A 14729-nucleotide genomic window follows, 5' to 3' on the forward strand; every position below is an offset into this window, starting at 1 on the left:
GTTTTCACATTTTGACTGTTATGAATAATGCTATCATGAACGTGTGTTTACAAATTTTTGTATGAACATATGTGTTCACTTCTCTTGTGTATATACCTAGTATTAGAATTTCTGGCTAATATGGTAACTGTATATATAAGATTTTGAGGGATTCTTGCACTGTTTTCTAATGTGACTGTTCCAATTTGTAATACCAGCAGCATACGAGGTTCCGGTTACCCACATCCTTGCCCAGGCTTGTTACTGTCTGCTTTGATTCTAGCCATCCTAGTGGGTGCGAACTGCTATCTCCTTGTGGTTTTGATTTGTGCTCCCTAATCACAATTTCGTTGCACAGCTTTTCATGTGCTTGTTGGCCATTTGTTTGTCTTCTTAGGAGAAATGCCTATTCAAATCCTGCGCCCATTTTAAAACAATACGTTTATTGAGTTTGGGCTGTGCTGGGTCTTCGTTGCTGCGGGCTGCTTACTTTCCAGTTGTGGTGCACAGGCTTCTCATTGCAGTGGCTTCTCCTGTGAGCTCAGGCTCTAGGCTGAGTGGGCCCCGGTAGTTGTGGTGCTCAGGCTTAGTTGCCCGGCAGCCTGTGGGATCTTCCTGGAGCAAGGTCCGAATCAGCACCTCCTGCATTGCAAGGCAGATTCTTAAACACTGGACTACCACAGTTGGGTCATCTTTTTCTTTGAGTTCTAAGAGTTCTTTATGTATTCTGGATTGTTGTTCAGTTGCTCAGTCATGTCATACTCTTTGTGACCCCCCTGGACTGCAGCATGTTCGGCTTCCATCCTTCACTAATCTCCCGGAGTTTGTTCAGATTCATGTCCATTGAGTTAGTGATGCCATCCAACCATCTCATCCTCTGTCGCTCTCTTTTCTCTTGCCCTCAATCTTTCCCAAATAGCAAGGAGAGTTAAGGAAGCCTTCTTAAGTGAACAATGCAGAGAAATAGAGGAAAACAATAGAATGGGAAAGACTAGAGTTCTCTTCAAGAAAATTAGAGATACCATGGGAATATTTCATGCAAAGATGGACACAATAAAGGACAGAAACAGTATTCTGGATATAAGTCCCTTATCAGATAAATGATTTGTGAATATTTTCTCCCATTCTCTCTGTTAATTTTAACAATGCCACATTGTTAGGATTTTGACATTATCTTTGAAGTTAACTTTTTTTCTAGATAAACTTCATGAAACCCAGGGGATTAATGGCACACACCTTCACCAAGAACTTGCTCGATGGCAGACAGTGGGTTAAGTTCTTTTCACATGTTACCACATTTTAATTTTTGTCAGAACATTAAGAGGTTGATACCATCCCTTTACTTAAGGAAGAAGGAACTCAGACTCTGAGAATTAATTTGCTGAAAGTGACCCAGCTAGAAAGTGGCAGAATCTGCAAGTCAATTAAATTCTTCCTGCCTCCTGAGTCTATTTCTTCTTCACTCTAATTGTTAGTGGTTTGAGTAAGATAAGTGAACAATCAATATTGTATTCATCTGTAGTATAATTTGTATTGGATAAACATGCATTTTATTCCTATGTTTTCTATCAAAAGTTGTCTAAATATTAATACATTAAATGTCTTAAGTCACGTCCGTGCATGCATGCTTAGCTCCCTTCAGTCATGTCCGACTTTTTCATGACCCCATGGACTGTAACCTGCCAGGCTTCTCTATCCATGGGATTTCCCAGACAGAAATACTGGAATGGGTTGCCATGCCCTCCTCCCGGGGATCTTACCCACCCAGGGATTGATTCTGCAGCTCCTGAAGCTCCTGCTTGGCAGGCAGATTCATTACCACTGAGCCACCAGGGAAGCTCCCTAAGTCATATCCATTAGATACATTTCACTCCTGTTTCTTGCTCCTTCTCTTCTGCCTTTTTTCCTTCTTTGCTTTTTCCTGTCTTTCCTCTCTCCTGTGCTCTTTCTAAGTGCTTTGTTTAGTCCTTACTATCCAACCAGTCCATTCTTAAGGAGATCAGCCCTGGGATTTCTCTGGAAGGAATGATGCTAAAGCTGAAACTCCAGTACTTTGGCCACCTCATGCAAAGAGTTGACTCATTGGAAAAGACTCTGATGCTGGGACGGATTGGGGGCAGGAGGAGAAGGGGATGACAGAGGATGAGATGGCTGGATGGCATCACTGACTCGATGGACGCGATGCTGAGTGAACTCCGGGAGTTGGTGATGGACAGGGAGGCCTGGTAGGCTGCAGTCCATGGGGTCTCGAAGAGTCGGACACGACTGAGCGACTCCCCTTTCGCTTCTCACTTTCATGCATTGGAGAAGGAAATGGAAACCCACTCCAGTGTTCTTGCCTGGAGAATCCCAGGGATGGGGGAGCCTGGTGGGCTGCCATCTATGGGGTCGCACAGAGTCGGACACGACTGAAGTGACTTAGCAGCGGCAGCAGCAGATGCTTTAAGTGACTGAATGGCTCACACACACACAAACGCTTTAAGCGCTTGGACAAAGTGATGAATAAAACACCCTCTGGTGCTTATATAGTACAAGAAGTCCCCCACATATGGATGAGTTCTGTTCTTAGAGTGCATTCATGAGTCCAATTTGTTCGTAAGTCCATCAAAGTTAGCCTAGGTAACTAACTGCCACAATCAGCTACATAGTACTGAACTGTAATATGTTTATAATACTTTTCACACAGATAATACATAGAAAACAAACACAAAAAATAGAGAAAACATGTTTAATCTTACAGTATAGAACTTTGAAAAGTACAGCAGTACAGGACAACAGCTGGCATACAGGGGCTGTCATCAAATGAACAGGCAGGAAGGGTTACTGACTGGAGGGGGTAGAGGAGGTGGGAGATGGTAGAGCTGAAGGATCGTCAGCAATAGGAGTTGGAGAGCAACCTGCAGCTTCATTCACACTTGGCACTGATGAAACACACATTTGCGTCTTTCAAAGTTTGCAACTTGAAGGTTCGTATGTAGGGGACTTACTGTAGTAGGAGATATGAACTGAAAATAAATGTTAAATATGGATACACTTCAAATTAATTGCACCATCTCCCATGCTAGTAAGGTCAGGCTTGCGTGCTATGCCTCAGCTTTATGCGAACCAAGAACTCCCAGATGTCCAAGCTGGATTTAGAAAAGGAAGAGGGAGATCAAATTGCCAACATTTGCTGGCTTATAGAGAAAGCAAGGGAATTTCAGAAAAAAACATCTATCTCTGTTTCATCATCTATTCTAAAGCCTTTATATGGATCATGACAAATTGTGGAAAGCTCTTATTGAGAGATGGGAATACCAGACCATCTTACCTGTCTCCTGAGAAACCTGTATGCAGGTCAAGAAGCAACAGTTAGAACCCTGTATGGGACAACTGATTGGTTCAAGATTGAGAAAAGAGTAGGACAGGGCTGTCTGCTGTCACTCTGTTTGTTTAACCTATATGCTGAGCACATCATGAGAAATGCAAGCTGGAATCAAGATAGGTGGGAGAAACATCAACAACCTCAGATATGTGGATGATACCACTCTAATGGCAGAAAGAGAAGATGAACTAAAGAGCCTCTTGATGAAGGTGAAAGAGGAGAGTGAAAGAGCTGGCTTAAGGCTAAATATTAAAAAACTAAGATCATGGCATCTGGCCCCATTAGTAGTGACAGATTTCCTCTTCTTGGGCTCCAGAGTCACTGTGGATGGTGACTGCAGTTATGAAATCAGAAGATGATTGCTTCTTGGCGGAAGAACTGTGACAAACCTAGACAGTGTGTTGAAAAGCAGAGACATTTCTCTGCTGACAAAGGTCCGTATAGTCAAGGCTGTGGTCTTTCCAGTGGTCTACGGTTGTGAGCGCTGGACCATAAAGAAGGCAGAGCACCAAAGAATGCTTGTGAACTGTGGTGCTGGAGAAGACTCCTGAGAGTCCCTTGGGCAGCAAAGAGATCAAACCAGTTAATCTTAAGGGAAATCAACCCTGAATACTCATTGGAGGGACTGAAAATGAAGCTGAATCTCTAGTATTTTGGTCACCTGATACAAACAGCCAACTCATTGGAAGATTCCCTGATGCTGGGAAAGATAGAGGGCAGAAGGAGAAGAGGAAGAGATGGTTGGATGGCATCACCAATAAATGGAAATGAACTTGGGCAAACTTTGGGAGATGTTGAGGGAGAGTGAGGTCTGGTGTGCTGCAGTCCATGGGGTCACAAAGAGTCAGACATGACTGGGCAACTGAACAACAATGACAACAAAAACTTCAAATATCATGTATAATGATAGACTGGCAGAAATGATAAGAACTGTGAAGTAGAAGCGGAGAAGGCGGTGGCACCCCACTCCAGTGTTCTTGCCTGGAGAATCCCAGCGACGGGGGAGCCTGGTGGGCTGCCGTCTATGGGGTCACACAGAGTCGGACACGACTGAAGTGACTTGGCAGCAGCAGCAGCAGCAGCATGGAGTAGAAGATGGCAAATAAATGGACAGAGGATATGCTACATTAGATGGTCACTGGGGAAGCTCTGGATAAAGGGTGAAGGGAGCCATGTGACTCTGGAGGGATATGTTTAAATGTATTTTACATATGTTTAAGGACCAGGAGCTTTCCTTAGGTAAAATTATGCCCATATAAAAGCCAACCTTCATGCACTTGCTGGTCCAACAGAAGCGAAGAGCTGTCCTTCCTGTTTATCAACAACAGCAAATATGTTCTTTCCTCTGACCAGACAGCTATCTCTGCAGAGTCACATGGCTCCCTTCATCTTAACTTAGCTACCTCGGTAAAGATCCTATCTCTAAATATTGTCTTATTCTGAGAGACTTGGGGGTTAGGATTTCTACTATGAATTTTGGGGGGAAGACAGTTCAGCTGGTAACAATGGAAAAAATAATAGTGCCTACCTAGAAGTGTTTAACGAACATTAAGAATAAGTAGGTAGAATAGTATCTACCTCCTACAAGTGGTTTAGAGAATTAATTGAGACAATATATGCAAACTCTTAAAGCCATTGCTGGCACACGGTGAGTGCTGTTGGGATGTGCTGTGTAAGAGTGCTGTTATCTTATTTATATTCAGTCGCATCTACATTGTGAGCTTGTTGAAGGAAGGAAAGCAGAGATTATATCTTTGCATTTTTTATTATTTTTATCCATTATTTAAAAAATCTGCCTGCACCTAGTACTTTTCATCCCTTATGTATACTCAGCACACATTTGTATAATTAAACTTTCCATTCTTCTCATTATCACTGGCATCTGCTCCTTCCCCAACCAGCTTTGCATCCCACCCTCCCTTTACTCCCAACTGGATCGTAGATTTCACCTGCAGGTATTATACTAGCAATGACCAAGTTTTCTTTTGCAGTCATAGTATGCTGGGTTTTTTTTTTTTCTAGAGAGATTTTGGGAGGTCTCCTTTGTAACTGAAAGTGAGGTCCAGCTGCTCACCATGCAATAGCCAATAAAGAGGCAAGGTTGGGGAAAGGAAAGTTTGCTTTAGTTTGGATGCCAGCAAGTGGTGGGTGGGGTGGGAGGAGGAGGGTGGACTTCTATCCAAAATCCGATCCCACCTCTGACAATCAGTGAGCAAGAGCTTTTTTTTTTTTTAAATTTTTATTTTTTTTAATTTTCAGAATCTATTTGGAATTTACATTTTGAATTTTTACAGTGTTGCTAATTGTATTGTACTGATAGCTTACGGAGCTTTTATAGATGGAGGAAGGGGACTCCGTGCAGTAACAGTACAGTCAGCTCTGCCAGTCCTCTTGAAATTGGTCATCAGTGGTCTGATCGGTGCCATCTTGATTGTTTTAAATAGTTAATCTTCAATTCCAGGGTCATTTTTTCCCCGTTTCTTTGAGGCCCGTTCTCAGAACTGTGACGCTGTGTCATGCGTACAGTCTGGTCACTTCTGCGGTTTCAGTATCTGTAAGACAGCTCACAGGATACGGCTCAGAATATTATCTATAGTTCTTGAGAAGAAACTAAAGGTCTGTGATGCTTAATGACTACTGTGATTCATCTTATTGGGCTCTTTTCCCTTGTTTCTGCATTTTCTCACTTCTCTGATTAAACTTATTCTTTGGCTAAGGTTTCTCACAGACAAAAGGCAGGCAGAGGACGTGGAGGGGAAGGACCATAAGGTCCTGCTCTGTTTCATCTTCACATGAAATGTCAGCTCTTGCCTTGCTTTTGACACGTATGGATTTTGCATGCTAATCAGCCTCTAAGACTTATATTTCCAAACTTGTTAGAACAATAACTAGCATGTGTGATTCCCTTTCTGGATCTGAGGAGAGCCAAAGAGGGAAACCACTTTTGCCCCTGAGTCTGATAGAAGTTTCTGAATTCTCATCCTGAAGCATTGGTGGCTAGGTTTATTTCTGCTAAATGTTTCACTTCTAGAATCCTCGGCCCTTCCATCCTGATGCAGACAGAATAAGCCTAGTGCACCCGGCCTGATGACAGAGAACCAGCTGTGATCACGCCAAAGGTCAGAGCCTCGCAACAAGTCTCCTGAAATGTTTTCTTTAAAAGGTGGAGGAAAAACTGATAGGAAATGTGAGTTACAATCACAAACAGGTGTGAAAATGATATTGGAAACAGCCTGAGGGAGTAGGCCACTGTAGATCAGTCTTAACTTACTCTGAAAGCCATTTTTATTACCATCCACATATCTAATTCGCTGTAAAAAACAGGGAGTTAATTACGCGCTACACAGTTAATGTTTTTTCAGGCATATAACTATTTCTAAAGAATTCTGGCAACAGTTGTTCGACTGGAAAAAGTGAGTTTCGTGTTCTATGTCATAACTTTGTTCCCAGTAGAATATCCAGGATAACGAAAAAAAAATCAGATTTGTGAAGGAAAATATCACTTTCCTTTTATGAAGTTTGTAGACATAATTTGCCTACTTTTCATGGAATAAAGTTGACAACACCTCTCGAATATATGTGTTGTGTGTCTGAATAGCTTTTATTAGTTAACTTTGTGCTTTCCTTGAGGTGACTTTTTAAAGTTTTGAACTACAAAATAAGGCATAAATGTCTAGATTGCCAGGATTCAAATCGGAATTAGAAAGACTGGGGCTGGCTGATTCATATTTGCTATAAGGCCATCACATTTGTCCTTTAATTTTATTTTGTAAAGATTTTTTTTAGCGTTATTCTCATCATTTATTGATACAGAGATTGAAAAAAAGATGACCTATTTGTAGAGCTTATATTAGTACAGAGGCTTGAATGCCAGATTTAGATTGTATCTAAAGATTTTTTTTAATGTGGATCATTTTTTTTTGAAACTTTTTGTTTTATATTGGAGTGTAGCCAGTTAACAAAGTTGTGAGAGTTTCCATGAACAAAAAGTGACTCAGCCAAGCATGTACAACGTATCCACTCTCCCTAAACCCCTCTCCCATCCAGGGGGCTCCTAACATTGAGCAGAGTTCCATGTGCTATTCAGTAGGTGATGTGAATGATTTTTAAAGGCTTTATTGAATTTATCACAATATCGCTTTTGGCTTTTTTGTCTGTGAGGCATGTGGGATCCTAGCTCCCCAGGCAGGGATGGAACCTGCCCGCCTCTCTCCCTGCCCTGGAAGGCGAAGTCCCAACCCCTGGACTACCGGGGAAGTCCCAACACATTCGTCCTTTTAAACTTTGCTTATTAGGCCCATATTCTATAGTATGTTTTATTCGACTGCAGTGGTTATTAATGAATTCTTTGACAGTGCCTTTTTGTCACAGACATCTTTCTTGGCTCAGGGAACCTAACATGTAGGGATAATCTCCTGTTGGAGTTGCTTTCTTATCTAGTGACATTTATCATTATCTAAGGCCAGCTGCCTGACGTCTCTTCAGGGCTCTGTTTATGGGGTTTGAACATCTATAAATGGAAACACTAGCTAACCAGAAATTATCGCCAGGGCTTTCTGATAGTGTCCTGGGCTCTCACAACTTGGAATGTCCTGCAATATCTAACATGTAAGCACGTCACATCATTTTCTAGACAGAATCGGAATCTTGCCTTTTCTCTTTCTCTCTCTCTCATTCTCTTTCAACATGGACTTTGAAAAGCATGGGGAAGGAAGCTTATTAAATGAGAATTTAGAGGAGAAACTGACGGTAAGACTGATATTTCACAAACACGGATTTATAATGCAACTAACAGCAAAAATCAGTTGTTATAGTGTGAAAAAGTTATACCAGGCACCTATATTTCCCTGTTTTTCTGGTCAATGACCTTGAAATCAATGAGTTCCAAGGGTTTTGCTGAAAACAATGTGATAAAATTATTAATATGATGTCATCACTAGAATGTGGGTAAATTAGATTTAGTTAAGTAGTATGGTTTATCTTTGTTTTAACAACCAGAATCCATTTATTTTGAGACCTGGTGGTGGTTACCTCAATACTGGGAGATTATTTTCTTTACTTATATGAAGTTTAGTGAATATTCAAAACTCAATTTCAGAGATACCAGGAATGTGTGTCAAGGGAAATCTGAGTATTATGGACAATTTTAATTTTTTTATGGAAAAAGTTAATGATAAAATGTAAGGATAAAATTTACTTTTGAGAGAGTTTAGTTTTTCGCAGTAAAATTTGTAAAAGTTGCTTTACCTTGATGCTAAGAGATTCAGTGTCAGTAAACACAGTGGTCACTTCTGTTTGCTCAAACACAGAATGTACTGTAACCTAGGGTAGAATGTTTTGTTCATGGTTCACCTGATAGGTTTAGGAGATTAATTATGTTTATAAAGTTACTGAGGCTTCAGAGTTAATGTTAGAACAGGGCATAGCTTATGTTAATAGCTGTGCAAGTAGCAAAAACTAAAACTGTATTGACTATAAGACTGTGACTTCTTGAACTCATGAGAATGTGTTGTTTTTGATGTCTGACATTGAGGTGTAAGCACTAACAATGATATTAAAACCTGAAAGGTGGAAGAAAAAACCATATTGAGTTGAAAACTCCTAACATATGTTAGAATTTCAAGGTCTTGAAGAAATATATTGGATAAAATATATACAACTTCTTCTTAAAGGATTTGGGTCATTTTGAATATTGACTGTGCACCTCTCTTCAGGTGATTGCTTAAACATGTCATGGCCCCAGACTGCTTTGCTTTTGGACTGTTTTAAAAAGCCATGTATTACTGTAGAACTAACCAGCGGTTTTGAATCAGGAAGATCTGATGAGAATCCTCACTCCATCACTTCTAAATGTGGGATGATGGGATTTTGTTTAAGCCTTTTGCGTCTCAGTTAACTCGCTTGTTGATGGGGAGCAGTGATACTTAATTGGAAGGCTGTTATGAGCATTAACTATAATGTATGTGAAGTCCCTCAGATGAACCTGTTACTTTCAAACTGCTTTTGGCCTGACTTACTTAGCAAGTACATATCCAGGCTTTGTTTACATAGAAAGAGAAAGCTGAAATGCATTTCAAAGTAAAAGGAACACTCAAATATGCTAACTATAAAGGCTTAGGAGTTATAAAACTTTGATGGAACCAGATAGATGGTTAATAAATACACCAGTAAGAGTTGCTATGAACGAGTGTGAAGTTTGATCCAGAGCTCACTGGCAATCTTTTAGAGGAAGTTTTGCAAATAAATATAGTGGACATGGGGCAAGTGAACAAAAGTGAAAATGAACTCTTGGCGTATAAGCGTTTCACTGTCTGGAGGTCAAATGTGCCCGAATCTCTCTGGAACACAGCTCTGAATCTAGAAGTGAGCAAAAACCTCTCTTTAGAGGGAGCAATTGCCATAACATTCATGGACTTTACTCTGGAGGGGAAGCCTAGGACTGGCCCCTGATTCATTTCCACGAGATTGGAGGAAAATCTGGGGTGGATCGGAAAGTGCCAGAATATCCAATCTGGACTGAGCATAGGCGGTTCTCGGGGAGGGCAGGGACACAGTAAATAAAGTTCAGTACTTGGGAAAGTTACCTGTGCGGATAAATAGATAAATAAGTAAATAGTGCCTAGTCCTCAGCTGCTCAGTCGTGTCTGATTCTTTGTGACCGTGTGGACTGTAGCCTGCCAGGGTCCTCTGTCTTTGGATTTTTCCAGGCAAGAATATTGGAGTGGGTTGCCATTTCCTACTCCAAAAATAAGAGAATAATATAACAAGTAAAATTAAAGCAAGAAATCTTGACTACTCTCTAAACTCCTTTTCTTTTAGATTATTAAATGCATCAACAAAGAATTTCACTTACATTGATCTTCAACTGAAATTTATTAATGAAAAGGAACATACATTATTAACAGAGTGAAATAGTTGTGCATCTCAGAGCATTCTGACTTAATGGTGGTTTCTTTCTCTTAAAAGGTGATAAGAACAAATAGATCTCACACATGAGTCTAATAATTTCTATCATATCAGTTAATATATCTTGAGACAATTCTATCTTCCCAAGTAATAAATGTTCAATAAATATCACAAAAATCATCATAATGAGAAGGGTGCGACATCCAACTCATTTTATACGGATGCTTGGTAGAAACAAATGAACACAGTAGAACTGACTACTGTGTGTTTTACTCAAAAAATATTGCTTTTTTGAGTGAAAGGAACTATCTGAGATTGAGAAAGAAATCCTTCATCTGACAGTTTGTTAAACAGGATGTGTATAATGTAAGAAGCTGAAAACTGGTATTGTAAGTAAAATTTACCTTTAATTATTAAAAGTTTTTTACTTATTTTAAATTTGAGGGTGAAAGACTTATCCTATGACATGTAGATTTCCTTAGGGTCTCACAAGAACATTCTCCTCAATTTCAGGGAAAGAGAATCATGACACTTTTGAATACAATGAAAGAGAAATGATGTGGAAGAAAAAATGATGGGTAAAATATAAGCATACAGAACATACATTTAAAAATTCTGTGGTAAACCAGTGAAGGGTAGTACTTTAAGATTAAATCAATCATCAGTTTATAGATTCAGTAATAAAAATAAAATCTTTTAAAGACATCTGTTAGCAAACAAAACACAGAACGGCTGTTTTGGCTATAATTCCCGGTATTATTGTTGAGTTTTTTTTGGAGCATTTTCAAAGAGTCAGCCTCGTGTCTGTCCTGTCCTGAGAAACAAAAACATCCTTTCAGATCGGTATGTATTCCTGAATGCCCATTTGAACAAGACACGTGCTAAGGGCTGCCACGGAACATGCTTGATAAAGCCTTGGCCATTGAGGAGATTATTATGTTTTGATTGTTTTTTAGTAGATTATAAAAGAATAATGGTAAGCTTAAGTAGCTTAGAAATATTCTAAGGGTACAAAACATAAACATTCCAAATTTTTTCATTCTTACATAGACTCGGGACAGCAAGACAATATATAATTACTCATCAGAATGTCTTAACAATGAGAACAATCATGAAGTATTTTATGCAGTAACGTATTTTATTTCATTATAATATCGACTGCTAGAGGAGATCACAGAGAGAACATGACCTCTGGTTGACCCAAGAGCAAGACCCAGGCAGTGGAAGCCTCCTCCCTGGTCCCCTGGCCTTAGAATATGAATTCTGTCCACTGTTCCCACAGTGGGAGCTGTTTCAGGGATGCAGCCTTGAGAAGAAGGGGATGCTGAGACTGTCTGGGTAGGACGGTCTGACTGGACCCAGTTAGGACCTCTCTGTAAACTTCTAAGATTCTGGCAGGCAATCCAGGAGATTCACTGGCTGATGCCCCTGTATGTAACATCCCTGTTTATTAAACCTTCCACCTTCTGGAGTGTCTACCCCTTCTCTGGTCTCTCCTAACCCTCCCTATATGATTACCAATTTCAAATTTCACCCAGCAAGCTCCCAAGGCATCAAACCAACATCTGCATACCTATTTATTTTTCTTATTGTATCCAACTAGGGTCCCTGGTAACAGGCACTCAGTAGGTGCTTCCATATCTGAACAAAAAGGTGTATACTACTGCCGATGTTTTTGGTGTGTTATTGAGAGATTATTTTCTGTACAGCTTGAGTGTTGTTTCTGATCTATGCATTATTTCTGACAAGGCAGCATCACATAATACAATAAGTGGTAAATTTAAGTTTGTAATTCTCTGGAGGAAAGGTGCTGGATCTCTGTATCTTTATATCATAATTGATTGCCCTAGATCCTTAATAAACTAATGCTGGTGATGACCAAAATGAAGGGAAGCGGAGAACAAATGAATGATATTTCCTTTTCTTTGACATTTGGTTATTTATCTTGAAAACTTCCTTCCTTTTCTTTGCTATTTGTGAGTGGTCCAGTGACTCTTGGTATGTTCTGGACTTCACTGAGAAGTTGTTCTGAATGTCTACTGTGTTTGGTTACTCTGATGTAGAGGATGTGAGTTAATCTGTGCCCAAACCTTAGCTCCTCCATGCTACTGCTCATTTGGTTTTACGGGTGGCACCATCACGGAGAATGGCAGGCATCTGTGCGTCTCTGAGAATGCCGCTGATCTCTCTGGCACATCTGTGGTGCCTGCTGTGAATTCTACACGCCTCCCAGGATGGCTCATTCGTCATCAGTATATTCTGAATTTAACCGTTTCCCATTTCTCTAGAGAGAGCCAAAGCTCTGTAATAAGCTGACACTCAACATGAAGTGAAGTCGCTCAGTTGTGTCCGACTATGCGACCCCACGGACTGTAGCCTACCAGGCTCCTCCCTCCATGGGATTCTCCAGACAAGAGTACTGGAGTGGGTTGCCATTGCCTTCTCCGACACTCCACATACTCTGTGGAAATAATTATTTTTCACAAAACAGATGGGTAGTATTGAACACAATTTTATGGTAATCGGCTCAGTAAGCTTCCCTTGACTGGAAGGCAAACAGAGGAAACTCATAACTAGGCTTCTCTGAATTCCTGAGCTCAGCGTCACTTCCGAATTTTTAGTGAGATCAAGTAAGTTGTTCTCATATCTTACAGGGGTAGGCCTCCTCTGAGAAGTCAGTAGAGGGGCATAGGATTGATCAGCCTGCACCAGGCATTAGGGAGTTCATTGATTAAGACACACTCTCCGAAGAACTGAAGCAGCCCTCAAGCATTGTGCCTAGTAAGAAGATTCTGGTTTCACCCAAGGTGAAAATGTATAGTTGCACAGAGTAACTGTGAGTCCTGAACATTGGCAAGTCAAAGTAAAAAACTAAGTAACTACTCTTAGAGCTCTCTGTCATGAGAAATAGTCCCACCCTAACCTCTCTCTGGCCTCCTCTCCATAGAGCCAGTAACAAATTTTTAAAGCTATCCGAAGAATCTGTAGCATGAAATAAAAAATGGAGGGAGGAGATGAGACGCCATGATGCCATAATGGTGATGGGTCACTGTCATGGGAATCAGTGGGAAACTGTCAAAGCAGTGGGAACCGAGTCTTCTTTTAAAACTAATTTTTATTGGAGTATAGTTGCTCTCCAATGTTGTGTCCGTTTCTGCTGTGCAGCCAAGTGAATCAGTTGCATATATGCATGTATTGCCCTCTTTTTATAGTTCCTTGCTAGTTAGGTCACCACAGAGTGCCGAGTAGAGTTTTATGCAGTAGGTTCTCATGAGTTATCTATGTTATGTAGAGTGGTGTGTGTATGTCAGTCTCCATCTCCCGGTTCATCCCGCCCATCCTTCACTCCTTGGCAACCTTAAGTTTGTTCTCTACATCTGTACTCTATTTCTGCTTTGCAAACAAGTTCATTTATACCATTTTTCTAGATCCCATGTATAAGTGATGATATATGATACTTGTTTTTCTCCTTCTGACTTTCTTCACTCTGTACGACCATTGCTAGGTTGTTCCACGTCTCTGCAAATGGCACTATTTCATTCCTTTTTTGGCTGAGTAATACTCCTTTGTGTATTCATATATAGATATACCAAGTCTTTCCTGTCTATTCGCCTATCAGTGGACACATGTAAATTGCTCCCCTGTCTCGGCTCTTGTAGACAGTGCTGCTGTGCACACTGGGTGCAGCGGCATGCAGCCTTCTGAACTACGGTTTTGTCTGGATATGTGCCTAGGAGTGGTGGTGCTGGATCTTATGGTAGCTCTGTTTTCAGCTTTTTAAGGAACCTCCGTACTGTTCTCCATAATGGCTGCACCAGTTTTGTAGTTGAGTCTTAATGCGCATCATGGCAGAATAAGGTGAGGCTGGGAAATGCAGAGTTAGGGTAGGTGAGTGTGTGCAGGTGTTCTGGGGACCATTCAAACATATCTATGAAAATCAGAACAGAGAACCTACGTGTGTGTGTGCGTGTGTGTGTGTGACGAGGACTTCTTATTCCAAAGAAGAGGCTTTCTTCCTCTTCCTAAGTGCCTGTGTGGTGAAAAGCATGTTGTATCTGAGGCTAGGGAAGGTTGTATTTGTCTGGCTTTTGACAATTCACTTAACCTTTGGTGTCCTGGGGCTTAGTCAGTAAAGAATATGCCTGAAATGCAGGAGATCTGGGTTCAGTCTCTGGGTTGGGAAGATCCCCTGAAGGAGGGCATGGAAATCCACTCCAGTGTTCCTGCCTGGAGAATCCCATGGACAGAGGAGCCTGGCGGGCTACAGTCCATGGGGTCACTAAGAGCTGGACACAAGTGAGTGACTAACACTTTTGTTTTCACTTTGGTGTCCTAGCTAAGAGGCTAGGTTGTACAAGGCTGGGTTGGATCTGTCAAGATTGTTATGCTTTCTGAAACTTTGAGTCTGTAGTTAAATACCCTTTGGCTGTGTGCTGATTAAATTTCTTCCATGGCAGAGAATGTCTGTTTATACAAACAT

The 14729-nt window shown here is 40.8% G+C and overlaps 1 protein-coding gene across 11 annotated transcripts in view; it reads left to right on the forward strand.

Annotated features, from left to right (window-relative positions):
- Positions 1–7935: 7935 nt before the first annotated feature.
- The window catches only part of MLIP (muscular LMNA interacting protein), a 299443-nt gene continuing 292649 nt past the window's right edge, over positions 7936–14729 (forward strand). For 10 of the 11 annotated variants that reach the window (XM_052649068.1, XM_052649069.1, XM_052649073.1 and 7 more), the window contains exon 1: positions 7960–8092. In XM_052649068.1, the coding sequence (XP_052505028.1) occupies positions 8030–8092 (63 nt within the window). In that variant the 5' untranslated portion in view covers positions 7960–8029. The other variant, XM_052649081.1, reaches the window with a different exon arrangement.

Source organism: Budorcas taxicolor, chromosome 11 (genome assembly GCF_023091745.1).
Source record: "Budorcas taxicolor isolate Tak-1 chromosome 11, Takin1.1, whole genome shotgun sequence".
In the NCBI taxonomy this organism is placed as follows: domain Eukaryota; kingdom Metazoa; phylum Chordata; class Mammalia; order Artiodactyla; family Bovidae; genus Budorcas; species Budorcas taxicolor.